This window comes from Erythrolamprus reginae, chromosome 1 (assembly GCF_031021105.1).
Source record: "Erythrolamprus reginae isolate rEryReg1 chromosome 1, rEryReg1.hap1, whole genome shotgun sequence".
Classification (NCBI taxonomy): Eukaryota; Metazoa; Chordata; class Lepidosauria; order Squamata; family Dipsadidae; genus Erythrolamprus; species Erythrolamprus reginae.
Window position 1 is genome coordinate 368,446,961 of NC_091950.1, and position 15,223 is coordinate 368,462,183.

The following is a 15,223-nucleotide window of genomic DNA, read 5'->3' on the forward strand; positions in this document are numbered from 1 at the left end:
TCTAGAAGATTCAACATACCGTATTTATTTCCATATTTGAAGTATGTAAATTCCCAAATATTGAATATATTCATAAAAACTACAAAGCCCAATTAAAAAAAACTGTATTGATATTAGGACCTAATATAAGTAAACAATATTTATCCCAATTAATTTAGAATACTTTCCAAAACTTTACTATATGCACAAAATTATGCAGAAATAAGAATACTGTTCATAAATTGCCAAAGTATCATCAGCATATAAAAATATATTACAGTATATCCATTCCCTGTCAAATGCCAATGTAATACACTTACTATTAAAAAACTGTCCTACAATGGTGATCAAATTAAACAGTAAAGGTAAAAGCAGAGATCCTTAATAAGTGCAACATTGTAATCTAGGAGTCTGAAATAATTCAATTTGGTATAAATTTCAAATAATAAATCTCAACTCATTGAACAAAGTCCCATGGAAAGACATATCTATTACTTGTTTACTAATACAGAAGACTCAATTCTCTAGTTTAAATCCAGCATACTATATCAATTAATAACGTCTGATGGTTTTTGATAAACCCAAAAAGGGAAGCATGAATTGAATTATTATAATTTATGAAATCTATATACCACTTGGATCTCAGCAACTCTGGGTGGTTTACAAATGATTTCAAATATGAAAAATATAAATATAAAAATAAAAACCACAAAAACCAAAGGCCTAAGTAAAGAGCCAGCTCTTTAGGCCACTTTGAATCATCAGCATAGTGGGAACCATTTTTTAACTTGGGATCTCATTCCAGAGTACAGTACAGACCTTGCTGCAAAAAATGCACTTTCTGGGATTCCAATCAATGGCATTGCTTAATTGAAGGAATTTGATGTGTGTCAATTCTGCAAGATTGAATCAGTTGGGCAGATGTGAAATTTTCTGCAACTATCTAGCCAATATTGTGGTAGTTACTGTATCTCAGTATTGACCTTAGCAGCACAAAAATTAAGATGTTTCCCTAGTTTTAAAATCAACCTTATTTATACTTGTCATTATACACATAAAAAATATAGGACCTTGCAAATGCCTTATAAATTAGATGTATGGGCTGTATCTTTACCCTGATCTTAATTCTTAGTGATTTTTTCAGAAACTGTTGGGAATCACATTAGGTCACCTCTATCTCCAAGGTGGATTTTAAAAGATCAAAACAGGGCCCTCAGTTCAGTCTTTGGTCCTCTTCTTGTCTTGAAATCTCACATCCTCCATAAGGAGCCATGCCCCCATATTTGCAAGCAAGAGACAAGGATGTAGAGCATATATGTAAACTGTTCCTGTTAGTTCACAAAAAAAGGTGCAACAGTAATCCTGGAGCATAGGATAGGAAAAAAACAATACACAGGTAAACTTTAGAGTAGGATGATAGCCAACATGGATTTATGGTCCAGTTTGCAACCCAAAGCTCTTGTAGCACCAGCTCTCTGGAACCAACTACCTCTCGAGAACCGTACTGCGCCTACCCTACTGGCTTTCTGGAAAGCCTTAAAGATCTGGCTCTTTATTTTTATTTATTTGTTTTGTCAGTATGTTTTGGTGGTATACAAAGATATAACAATATTTATAAACATGATACTAGTAAAAGAGAAACATTAGCGCAGGGGGTAGAAGGCACACTGCTGCACTTATGCATTCCCCTTACTGACCTCTTAGGAATCAGGAGATGTCAACAGTGGATAGTCTAAGGCAAACCTATGGCACGGGTGCCACAGGTGGCACATGGAGCCATATCTGCTGGCACGCAAGGCGTTGCCCTAGCTCAGCTCCAACGTCCATGTGTGTACAAGCCAGCTGATTTTTGGCTTGCACAGAGGCTCTAGGAGGATGTTTTTGGCTTTCAGAAAGCCTCCTTAGGGATGGGGGAGGGCATTTTTACCCTTCCCCGGCTCCAGGAAAGCCTTTGGAGCCTGGGGAAGACAAAACGTGAGCTTACTTGAGCCCATCAGAAGTTGGGAAACAGGCCGTTTCCAGTCTCTAGAAGGCCTCTGGTGGGTGGGGGAAGCTGTTTTTGCCCTCCCCAGGTATCAAATTATGGCTGTGGGCATTCATACATGTGTGATAGCACACATATGTGCTCTTTTGGCATCCGAGGAAATAAAAAGGTTCACCATCACTGGTCTAAGGGTAAAGTTTTGGGGGTTAGGTACTATAGTCAGGTAGTGAGTTTCATGCATCAAGTACTCAGTTACTAAAGTCTTATTTCCTGCAGTCACACTTGACACACTTGTAGATCTGGCCACAATTAGATTGTATGATTGTTTTAACTGGGTTTTTAAATTGTTCTTCTGTTGTTTTTTAGATTGTTGTAAGCCGCCCAGAATCCTTCGGGAGTTGGGCGGCATGCAAATTTAATTAATAAAATAGTAAGTAGGTTTAATACTGCTCTCTTTATCTCAAACTCCTATGGATTTTTGCCAACTATGCTTCGTAGTCCCCTCTTTTTTTTGGGGGGGGGAGGTATCCTGACGCTCCTGTAGAAGGTACCTGTGAGCTAGGCCAAACCTTCCCTTTCGGGTACTTGGTTGAGCGCCCCCAGTATGCGACTCTTATAACAAACACCCTCCCCCCCCAATACCCAGAAGAGCTTCCTCTCTTTCCCGAAGACAGAGCCACGGGAGGCAAGTTTTTTAACCCTTCCTCTCCCGATGATGACGACGACGCTCGCCCACGGCCATCTCTGCTCTGCCCAGAAAGGCAGGCCCGGGCGCTTAGTTTTAACCCTTCGCCTCCTGCGCTCTATTCGGATCCCCTTCTCCCCTCCCCCCTCCCTCCCCAAGCGGGTTGGCCAGAAAAGCTGCAGAGCCGCCCGGCACCCTGATTTGCCCGGGGGCGAGTGGCGTAAAAAGTAGCAACAGCAACGAGAGCGACTCAACGCTCCTCCCCTTCCCCAGCCCGGCGGCAGCGGCGGCGGCGACAGAACAAGGAGGGCGCAGAGTGCAGACATGGCGGCTAACATGTATCGAGTGGGAGGTATGTTGGGGAGGGGGGGTCCTTCACGCGCCCCCGCCATTGGTTTTTGCACTCGCTAGAAAAGGCTCCTTGACTCCGAGCCCCGCGGTCGACGAAGGGCGCGAAGGGACGGAGATAGTGAGTTGGGGAGAGGGGGGGGGGCAGCAAGGAGGAGAGGGGCGTGCAGATTGGAAGCTGAGCTTAGCCCAACACCCGAATCTCCCGGTCACCCCCCCGGGAGAACGAGCCCCGTGGTTCCTTCCGACGAGAAAAACCTGACGAGGGAGGCCGCCACCCACCATGCCAAGGTGGTGGTTGATGGTGGCGGTGAGGATGATGATGATGAAGGGGGAAGGCGCGAAGACCAAACGACCCCCCCTCTCCTTCCACCCGGGAATTGTAGTCGCTGGGCTAACGTTTGGGGGTGGGGGTGGGCGGGAAAGGAAACCGAGCATCCGAAGTGAGCTTCGGGTAGGAAGCCTTTCCCTCCCTCCCTTTATCAAGTGTGGGGCATCTTGAGGCGTCCTCAGCCGTGCAAACGGGCAGGCGGCCTTCTCCCTAGTGGGTCGCCTTGGAGAGGGGTAACCTCTGTAGCTGAAGGGCGACAATGCAGCAGTGCTGTGTTTTGTTGCAAGCGTGCTTGGGATAGCATCCCCCCTGCGCTGGTCGGTCCCATTCTTCCAGGGTGATGAAGCAGTTTAAGCAGTTGGCCTAATAGGACTAAGGTAGACTTGGGTTCCAAACTCCCATTCAACTACATTAACATATTTTGGACTGTTTCCCTATTGGTCACAGGCTGCTGCATACAATTGGAGGGAAAAGGAAATAACCAGTGTTGTTGTCTTTGAACTGGATGTAAGGAAAAGCGGGATTTAAATGTGATAAATACATAAAACAAGCACGCCAACAAATAGTTGCCCTGTGATAAGATGGGTGGCCAATACATTTTATAAATAGAGGGTATTAGAATTGAAATTCTAGCAAGAACATCCATCAACAACAGAGAGCTGAAGAAATGGCCCATAGAAGTTATCAATGCAGTAGAATTCTGTAGAAAAAAATAATGAAAAACTATTCTATCATTCACCCATTGACACTAGTTTGTAGTAGAAGGGAATCCTTTTTCATGCAGGGCATGAATAATCTATTAATTCTGCTATCCAGAAAGATGAGATGGGCTCCATAGAAGTGTGACAAATGTTTGTCTTCGTAGCTTGCTAGTGTCCAGCATGCTATAGTTGGAAATAGAATGAACTTCTAAACTTCTAAAGTCTTCGGAGAGGGGCGGCATACAAATCTAATAAATTATTATTATTATTATCCATTACCTATGTTGGTATGTTGGTGGTGTGAGTTGTAAAAAAAGTTTAAAAGGCTAGGAAGCAATCTTATACTACTTCCTAGCTGACATAGAAACAATTCAGATCTCATCCCACTTTAGACATGAAAGCCAACTGAGTGACTTCTAGGCTACGTGATTGTGCAGTATGATTGCTTTTAATATTTATGAGTTTTAAATCTCATTTTTTAACTCTATTGGATTTGTATTCTATGTATTGTATTGTTATTGTTGTGAACCGCCTCGAGTCTTCGGAGAGGGGCGACATACAAATCTAATAAATCTTAATCTTAATCTTACTTGCTTTCTCTCAGCCCACAACAACCTCAGCAGGCAAATTGGTTGGTCAATTTTATTTTTTATTTTATTAAATTTATTTCACATCTCATTGTAAGATTACTGCAATGGATGAACAAATGGATCAACCCTCAATTGATCTGAAAACAGCAGACCTTGTGGGAAAATCCTTTTTGGAAAAAACACTAGGAAGCAAAAAAGTTTTCTTTCCCTTATCTGCTCTATTACCACTATTACTCCAGATGCTGTTCTTCACCTTGAAATAGAATACCTTTCTTTGGCATCTTATTTAAGAATCAGCTTAAATAATGGATAAACGAAAGTTTCTGGAGTGAGTTATTATAGTTCAGGTTATTGCTAATAAATGGATTTCCTCTTAGAAATATTACAGATCCTGAAATACTTCTGCAGTATTTCTTATATTCTTCACATTCCCTACAAGGAAACACTACATTCCATATAAGGGAACATACCAATTATGGGTCTCAGTGCCTACCTTCTGCTAAAATGGAGGGCTTATGGAGTGTTTGTATATTTTCCTAGAGGCCACTATTGAGTAGTGCATGTCTTACTTCTTTGTCTCCTTTATTCCTTTTTGTACCTGGAACATATATCTTAACTTTTCACCTGCTGTATTGGTTGGTCAAAAATGAAAGATGTTTGTTTCTTACTGGTATGTTCTTCAATGAAGATGTCAAAAATTGGAGTAAAGTTTCACTTAAATAGTGTTGGCTTTAGGAGATAGTAAACCTGGTCCTTATTCTAGTTGGATGTGCATTATTATTTCTAATGGTTTTAGATTATTATCACTGTCTTTACTATGCACTCTTTTTGGTCCCTAATTTGTACAAAAAACACTACAAATATTTCCTCCATAGAAATGAAAACTTGAATATGAAATGATATTCTTTAAGTTCATATTCATAAACTTGGATAAGGGAGAGGGGCGGCATACAAATCCAATAAATAATAATAATAATAATAATAATAATAATAATAATAATAATATCTATCATGAGAAGGCCTTTTCTAGTCTTAGCTGTTTTGCAATTATGTGGAGAGATGTTACATTTTATGACTATAAATTCAAGTTCTTGTAAGTATCAGCTGGGGGATGAGCTAAATAGCTATATAAACAAATTGGGACAATATAAATTAAAACATTGAAATAAATGTCCCTCTCCCTAATATTTCTTACACAAAAAAAGGAAAGGAGGACTTGGCTTTTCTCTGGTACAGTCTTGCTGTATGTGCTGGAGGTTTGCTTTCTTTACTAAAAAAAGACTGTTCAGAGAAACATACCTTCTTCACCTAGAAGGCAAAGAGAAATAGATCAATCTTGTCCAGGCCATAGCTGTATTTTCAAATAATGATGCTAGAAAGTAATAGTAAATTGGAATAAAGACAATAATGGAGGGAAGAAATGACTGAAAACTCTGTTTAGGAAACAGAAGAAATGGAGGACTATAGAAAAGCTATACTTTTGAATCTTGAATATGTGTTAATACCCTTGTAGATCCAACAGTCAGGGATTCCCATTTCCTTACTTAAGACAGATACCAAGGATCAGGACAAAAGTACCAGAATTTAGCAATACTGCCAGATGGTCTATGACTCCGCTTTGTGGGGAAAATGCTATGGGTACTTTTGATGTCCCACCTTTCTCCATTCAAATGTTCCATTAAGGAATCTCCAGTACAATTTGTGGTGTTTCATCTCAGGCACAGATTTAGCACATTCTGCTATTCATGGCAATTAGACATATTTCTTCCCAAAATTAAAAATAAAAGAAGTAGCAGCACAAGCATCCATGATGCCAAATCTGGCCAGAGGTGTGTCAGCTTTGGTGATGAACTTGACATGGGATTACTGTCACTCCTTTTATGGTTATATGTAGACTAGCTCAAGACCAACAGGTTCTTCCTGCTTTTAGTAAAATTTATTGGAAGAACGTGGTGATTGGCTTTCCTTATAACTCCTGAAGCCAAGGAACACACTACTCTGACAACTGCCTTTCACCTGTTGTGGAACAGCATTTGAAATATACAGCTGAGGTGAAAAAAAAAAGGTATTAACCTCAAATATTCTCCAGGTGTGTTTAATTTATAACAGTTCTTGCCTATATGACCAGTGACAAAAAAAATGTAGGAATTTTAATCTAAAATTCTGGAAGGCATGAAATTACACAATAACGTATTTTTTGGAGTATAAGACATTTTTTTCTCCCCCAAAAGAGAGTGAAAATCTGGGTGCATCTTATACTTAAAATCTAGCCCGTTCAGCTTCTCAAATGGAGGTTTCAGAGGCTAAAAAAAGCCTCTGAAATGGAGCTTCAGGAAAAAAAAGGAAATGGAGGTTTTAGAGGCAGAAAAAAAAGCAAGGCACAGAGCTCCCAACCAATGAACCTGTTCCTAAAATTCACAGCTGGGAACAACTGATTGATGGTATTCTGGGAGGCTGACCCACCTGCTAATCAGCTTTTTTCTTATTTTCCTCCTCAAAAACTAAGATGCATCTTAAACTCCGGTGTGTCTAATAGAAAATATGGTAAATCTGCTAGTTTCCAGTGTCTATCTTAACTATAAATGAGAACTGAAGTATATTTCACATTGCATTTGAAGCTATAGATGTGTAACAGAGAAACAAAAGAAAATAAAAGAAAGTGTAACAAATTAACTTATATTCATTCCATACTGGTTTTGTTTGATCAGGGTTTTCTTACAACCTACTCTGATATTATACAGTACTTCCATCCATGCTTATTAAAAACCCTATAAATTTAAGAGGAAATAATTCACTAATAAATGTGAAAGATAGTGGGTCTAAATTGTGGAATTTGGCTTGGCTGAAATATGTTTTCTATTGACATAGGTTTCTTAAATTATACCTGAAAGAAGATGGAGCAAATCCATGCAGCATTGTCCAAAAATAGCAATAGGAATATATAATAATTGAGCTCATTTAGGGGGAAAATGAGTGGTTATAACTCTGCTTAGCTGGCAAACTGAGTTTTCATCTCCGAATTATATTTTTCTCCTCCCCTAACATTCCCACTCTGGCTTGATGGGTTCTATAGGTTGCACAGAGTCACTTTTTGAACAAAACTTGTAGTCATATAATTTTTTTCTGTAAATAAATAAATAAATATAAATAAATAAATAAATAAATAAAATATTTGATTTGTCTATAGGAAAGTTTCATTGCTGTTTTAATTCCTCTGGGAAATTTTACTAAGTAGTATAATATAATGTACGATAATTTGATCCTTCCTATCAAAATTTTATTTGTTTTTTTTCCACCACCCCCTCCATAGTGATACAGTTTTATGATTGAGCAGTTCACATGTGTGGAGATTATGTTGTGGGCAATTACTATATTTCTGAAGTGTTTGGCATGTTGCTAAGTGGCCATACACATGCTTCAATATTTGCCCAGTTTATTAACACTTCTGCTGTTGCTCTGGTCCTTTTCAATAACTTTATAAGTTAATCAAACTAAGCATGTTTCACCAGATGCTGTGATTTGCTCACCATCACTTTATTCACTGAGTATTAATTTATTCGTTTAATATTTTATTCCAACTTTTGTCAAAATTTTATTTATTTATTCGACTTCTATGCTGCCCAATTCCGAAGGGCTCAGGCTTACAACAATATAAAAAGATACAAATACAAAAAAAAGAAGTCAAATATGAATATCTAAAACTATAAACTATTAAAAAACAGTCCAAGCAACATGCCAGTATTCTTTCTTTTTATATGTTGTACTTCTGCATATCTTCATGAAATTCATGAATTTCATGAAGATATGTATAGTCTTTAAACAGGCTGTATTACATCTAACAGCAGTAAAGGATTGAATGTTTGTTTCCTAATGGATATAATGCCCTGCTTTTTTAATTTATTATTTATTTATTTATTGGATTTATATACTGCCCCTCTCCGAGGACTCGTGGCAGCATATGAAAATCCCCCCCCCCAAAAAAAAGGATTTGGAAATAAAAGTTTTAGTATTGATGATCAAAACTAGTTCAGTTCAGGATTGTGACCTATATTTGTATTAGCTTAGAATTTCAACTCAGATCACAATGGCCTTTGTGAAAAGATGTGCAGTTGCAGGATATTTTATATAGCAATAAATGTCCTTATTTCGGAATGTCATTAAAAAACTGAGTTTGTCACAGTAGAATAATATGTTTAATTTAGCCTTATCTTAGTTTTAGATGAACTAGGTGGCTTTTGATAATTCCTTTTCTCCTCTGAATTCAGTTTAGAATGAAATGAAGCAAAATAATTTATACCTATCTAAATGAAATACAAGTATTTTTGGTTGTCTTCTCTGAATATAGGAAACCAGTATACTATTTTGCTTTCTCTTGAAAACTGTGAGAAGGATGTTGTAAGACTTTTCTCAATCCTGGAAAATGAATGCTTTTGTTTTTCATCTTAAGGAGCTTTTTACCTTCTGCACTTGATGTACCAGGAGGCCGGCAATTATGCCTCAAGGAATGGAAAGGAGGAAGTAGTCTGGCTACTTGTATACAACTTTTCTAAATGAAGTGTTTTGTATTTCTCACTTTTGTCTTTCACTTTGGCAATATCATCAATGGGTGACATTTAGGAAATGAAGTGAAATTATAATTGTAATCCTTTGTGCCACTTAAGGACATCCTACTTATGAGAACACACAGAACAGGAGTCTTTCCTACATTTTTGGGCATACTTGGACTATTAAGACCATGTTGTGATATTTTATAATTAATTAGATGTATTATTATTAATTAGATTTATAAGCTGTCTCTCTTCTGACGGACGCAGGGTAGCTTATAAATCTATTTTATAAATTTATCCAGTAATCACCTAGAATTATTTTGTTGATTGTGATACAATACAAACAGATAAATAAAATGAAATGAAATTAAAAAAATCATATACACCAAAAGGCAAAATGATGAGGTTGCTGCCCACTACACTAAGTAGCTCCTCAGGAAACTACCCACACGATCAGGTGTGATTTTTATGGTAGTTAGAATACAATACAATTCTGAAAATGCAGAATTGGGTAGAGGTGAAAAATAATGAAAAGGATTCAGATATAAGTTTAACTTCATAGTCAAATCCATGTTGGCCTCCCTCCCTCCTTCCCTCCCAGTATTTTCATCAACAACCGCATGATGGATTAACATACAAATATTAATATCTTCGAAGAAGCAGTCCCATATTCCATATGAAAGGCACGCCTCTTCCAACTACTGTATTTATTAATTAAACAAATTTATACGGCACCTCAACTCATAGATGATTCTGGGTGTCTTACAATATTAAAAACCACAATATAAAAACCATAAGGTGGAAGAGAGTGGGCTGGAGTTGGTTTCTGGCCCACCGCATCCATATTTGTTCTGGAAGCTTACCCTTTGCTTCCTTCTTCCAACCTTCCCTCCCTCATGTTCAGATAGATTTGTTGTACTGACAAAAGTTTGCAACTTGAACATTCATTAGTATAGTAATGTTCACATGGAACAAAAATATAAATGATTGTATATTGAAAGAAAGACATTTTTTCCAGAGAGCTTGATTGGATGCATTGATTTCATAGATACAATGCTGCAGATTTTTTACTAATTTATTGTGGATGCAATTCCATACAAAGAAAATTCCCTTGAAGTTACAGGAACTTATTTGTGTATAAGTATGTTTGAAATTGAAATTAGTCCTGATTTTCTTAAGCTTTTAAAGTTCAATTGCATATTAGTGATTAACTTTTATTGACTACTCTTGATAGACATCTACATAGGGGCCTACAAATCTCTTTTTAGTCTGCTTTCAAACAATCCTATTGGAAGCAGTCCCACTGAACACTCCCTAGTAACTATTATTAATTATTTCAGTGTCATTATTATTTCAGTAAGTGAATTTTTCAGATGAATTGGATTGCAATTTACAATTGATCTATAACCATCCCACAGGCTGTGAGAGGGTTACAGAATGGAGCAATACATGTAAGAATCCCTGGATGGGGTTACTCTGACATAGATTATGAATTCTCCATTTCTGAGTGTAGCTCTCACAAAAGATCATAAGCATTTCTTAATATCTTCCTTATTGTTAATTTGCTTATTTAAATTTCCCCCCCCAAAGACTAATAATTGCCAGCTGTGGCAGAGCTGTTTTAGAGAGCTGTAGAGAAGTAATGTGTTCTACACCTAATTTCAATGTATCTTTTTTCTTTTGAATTTAAGCAGTATCCAGCCCTAAAATTTAATTTGAAGATTAAAGGAGGAGGGGTACATAAAATTAGTATTTAAATTCTTAACCTTGTCATATAGAAGATAGAAGAGAATTACTATCTTTTGCTCTCGAAAAAAAGGCAAATCAGTTATGGAAATTGAAAACAAGCAGATTTTGATAAAATTTTGGGAGAATCTTCCCAAGGATAATCAACAATGGAACTGACTGGATTGGGTGGTTCTTCTTTGCTACAGTTATTTAAGGAAGCAGTTATTAAAGCAGGGACTGAAGAGGCATTTATCAATTATCTTATAGTCACAAGATTCTTGCATATATATTATGAAGGCCAGATGAATTGTCTCCAAGATACTTCACAACTCTGGTTCTTTATAGAACATGCTGCTGAGAAAAAAAAGCCTTATTGGATTGGATTAATTATCCACCATATTTTGGAGTAAAAAGCTACAATCTTGATCCAAAATGCAATGGTGACTGAAGCTTTTCCAAAAATATACTTAATTATTAAAATAAAGGCCTGTATAATTCACATTAATGTAAAGAAAGGTTTCTTAAGCAACAATAATTTGGATTTTAAAAGAGAGAAAGTATACAACTAACCCTTAATTTAACATGTTTTGCTTTAACAATTTCAGTTGTAACTGGTGAACAAAGTGTATGCATAAAAAGTCCATGCATAAAATCTTACTTGCTGTTTTACACATGTGTAAAATGTATGTGAGTAAAACATTGCACTCCTGTTTATGCATATATACATGCATAAAATCTCAGATGCATTTGATAAACTATTGCCATAGCAGATGTCTCTTCCTCCAATAAGTGGTTAAATAGTGGCTTATCCTACAGCGAAGTTTATTGTACTAATATTTGACACACTACTGAAGAATCTATGTTTCATGTTAAAGATGTTAACATGAAAGACAATTTTGTGCTATGTTGTGTTCTATTTTTTTCTGAACTTAAGTTAGTTAGAAATTGCCATTTTCAGGCCTTATTTGGTGGGAGGCCATTATACACCTACCTAATTTTATGTCATTCATGTAATACATTTGTTAGCACCTGATTACTATATTTTTGGGATTATAAGACACACCGGTGTGTAAGATGCACCAAGATTTGAAAGGGGTAAGTAAGATTTTTTTTTTGTCTCCCTGGCCCCCAGGAGCATTCTGCAAGTCTCTCAAATTCTCTGCTGTCCTGTTTGTTTTAGGTTTTTTTTGGGGGGGGGGGAGGTTTGGGGTTTTTTGGAGGTATTTTTTAAAAAAAATGGGCTGCTTTTTTTTTTTTGCATAAACTGAGTTTTTGCCATCCTCCAGGCCCCAGGAGCACTCTGCAGGCTTCCCACACCATCTGCACACCCACATTTTGCAAAAATGGACCAATTCTTCACCCATTTTTGTGAAAAATGGGGCCCACAGAGGGGTTGGGAAGCCTGCAGAGTGCTCCTGGGGGCTGGGGAAGGCAAAACACCCCCATTTTTTGCATATAAAAAAACCCAGCCAATTTTTTTTCACCTGTTTTTTCAAAAATGGGATGTCTTCAGAGTGCTTCTGGGGCCTGGGGGAGGGCAAAAATGCCCTCATTTTTGTGGAAAATGGCCCATTTATTTACCACTTTTTTTGCAAAAATGGGGTACATAGGGAGGTTTGGGAGGCCTGTAGAATGCTCCTGGGGATGGAAGAAGGAAAAAAGGACTCCAATTTTCTCCGATTTTTTCACAAAATGGGGGTACTTTTGCCTTCCTGCAGCCTCCAGGAGCACTCTCCAAGCCTCCCAAACTCTCTGTGGGGGCGAGACTTTGGGAGGCCAAAAATGCCTGTATTCGATGACCAACCTTTCCACTCTCTTTTGGGGGGATATATGTCTTATACTCTGAAAAATAGGGTAATTTAATTAACTTAATTATTACAAAAATAATTATTTGAGAATTGATGTAATACTGAAACAAAGTTTTTGAAATTAGTCATTTTAATGGAATACCAGTCATTGCTTATAGAATTATTAATGATGTTTTCTTTGGTTAGGCCTGGAAGGTGAGAAGATAATTTATTTATAAACTATAAATTTGTTGAAATAAAATAAGACTATCTGTTGTAGAAATAAGAACATTGCATGCGTAAATTTGTTGTAATACTGCTGTTTGTTGTAATATTGCTTTTTGAAGAATTTTAAATTTATTTCTTTTCTTTTTTTTACAGATTATGTTTATTTTGAAAATTCTTCAAGCAATCCATATCTTATCAGGCGAATAGAAGAACTTAACAAGGTATATGATGTTTAGGAATTTCAAAAGTAAACTATAACTTACTCTTCAGGAGACAGTTTCTTCATTGCTCTCAAACTAAGGAATGGATTTCCTTAGGAAATGTATTGTTTTTTACTATCCTCTGCCTAAAAAGAATTAAGAAATATTTTTCAACTAGCACTTTTTAAAGGAAATACTTTAGAATTTTTTCCCTATTTATAATTTTAACTGTATTTTATGAATTATTTTCTATTATAAATTTATACTAAAGTTTATAGTTGTAAATATACAAGGAAGGGTATAAGTCAAATAAGGAATATTAAATAACATGAAGATGTTTTTAATTCTGATAGACCTAGAGGGCTTTCAAAGGCGCTTCGGCTTATTCCAGATGCACTCGTCCACAGTTCGGCAGAGTCTCTTGCCGTAGCCTGGAATAAGGCTGCAATGGAGGCTCTTGATCGGATTGCGCAGTTGCGACCTCTCTGTGGCACTAGACCCCGGAGAGCTCCTTGGTTATCGAGGAGTTCCGGGAGTTGAAACGCCAGAAGAGACGTCTAGAGAAGCGATGGAGGAAGAGTAAGTCTGAATCTGACCGAACCCTTGTAAGAGCTCATACTAAGATTTACAAAGTGGCACTCAAGGCGGCAAGATGCGCGTATCATGCCGCCTTAATTGCATCAGCGGAATACCTCCCGGCCGCTCTGTTTAGGGTGACCCGCTCCCTTCTTAACCAGGGGGGAGTTAGAGAGCTCTTACAGAGTAGTGCCGAGGATTTTAACACGTTTTTCGCTGATAAAATTGCTCGGATCCAGGCAAACCTCGACTCCAATTGGATAACAGAGTCGACTGACAACGAGTCAGTCGAGGTGACTGAGGCCCATACTTGTCCACCTGTCTGGGAAGAGTTTGATCTGGTGACACCTAATGAAGTGGACAAGGCCATTGGAGCTGTGAGTTCCGCCACCTGCTTACTGGATCCGTGTCCCTCCTGGCTGGTCTCAGCCAGCAGGGAGGTGACACGGAGCTGGGTCCAGGAGATTGTCAACGCTTCTTTGAGGAGACGGTCCTTTCCGGATCCCTACAAGGAGGCACTTGTGCGCCCCCTCCTCAAGAAGCCTTCCCTGGACCCAGCCATTCTTAACAACTATTGGCCAGTCTCCAACCTTCCCTTTATGGGGAAGGTTGTTGAGAAGGTGGTGGCTCTCCAACTCCAGTGGTCCTTGGAAGAAGCCGATTTTTGTAGGCCCTCAACAGTCAGGATTCATGCCCGGCTACAGCATGGAAACTGCTTTGGTCGTGTTGATGGATAATCTCTGGCGGGCCCGGGACAGGGGTTTATCCTCTGTCCTGGTGCTTCTTGACCTCTCAGCGGCTTTTGATACCATCGACCATGGTATCCTTCTGCGCCGGCTGAAGGGGTTGGGAATGGGAGGCACTGTTCTTCGGTGGTTCTCCTCCTACCTCTCCGGTCGGTCGCAGTCAGTGTTATTGGAGGGTCAGAGGTGGACTTCAAGGTTACTCCCTTGTGGGGTGCCTCAGGGGTCGGTCCTCTTCCCCCTGCTATTCAATATCTACATGAAACCGCTGGGTGAGATCATCCAGGGGCATGGGGTGAGGTATCATCAGTATGCTGATGATACCCAGCTGTACATCTCCACCCCTTGTCCAGTCAATGAAGCAGTGGAAGTGATGTGCCGGTGCCTGGAGGCTGTTAGGGTCTGGATGGGTGTCAACAGACACAAACCCGGATAAGACAGAGTGGCTGTGGGTTCTGCCTCCCAGGGATAGTTCCATCTGTCCGTCCATAACCCTGGGGGGGGGGGAATTATTGACTCCCTCAGAGAGGGTCTGCAACTTGGGCGTCCTCCTCGATCCACAGCTCACATTAGAGAACCATCTTTCAGCTGTGGCGAGGGGGATGTTTGCCCAGGTTTGCCTGGTGCACCAGTTGCAGCCCTGTCTGGACCGGGACTCACTGCTCACAGTCACTCATGCTCTCATCACCTCGAGGTTCGACTACTGTAATGTTCTCTACATGGGGCTACCTTTGAAAAGTGTTTGGAAACTTCAGATCTTGCAGAATGCAGCTGCAACAAAAATCATGGGCTTCCC

At 38.8% G+C, this 15,223-nt stretch overlaps 1 protein-coding gene across 1 annotated transcript in view; it reads left to right on the forward strand.

The window, feature by feature from the left end:
• The first annotated feature begins 2,697 nt into the window (after nt 1-2,697).
• Nucleotides 2,698-15,223, forward strand: part of MTA3 (metastasis associated 1 family member 3) — a 141,544-nt gene continuing 129,018 nt past the window's right edge. The window contains exons 1-2 of the mRNA XM_070734529.1: nt 2,698-3,000; nt 13,062-13,129. Of these exons, the coding sequence (XP_070590630.1) occupies nt 2,973-3,000; nt 13,062-13,129 (96 nt within the window). The 5' untranslated portion in view covers nt 2,698-2,972. The remainder of the gene's footprint in view (nt 3,001-13,061; nt 13,130-15,223) is intronic.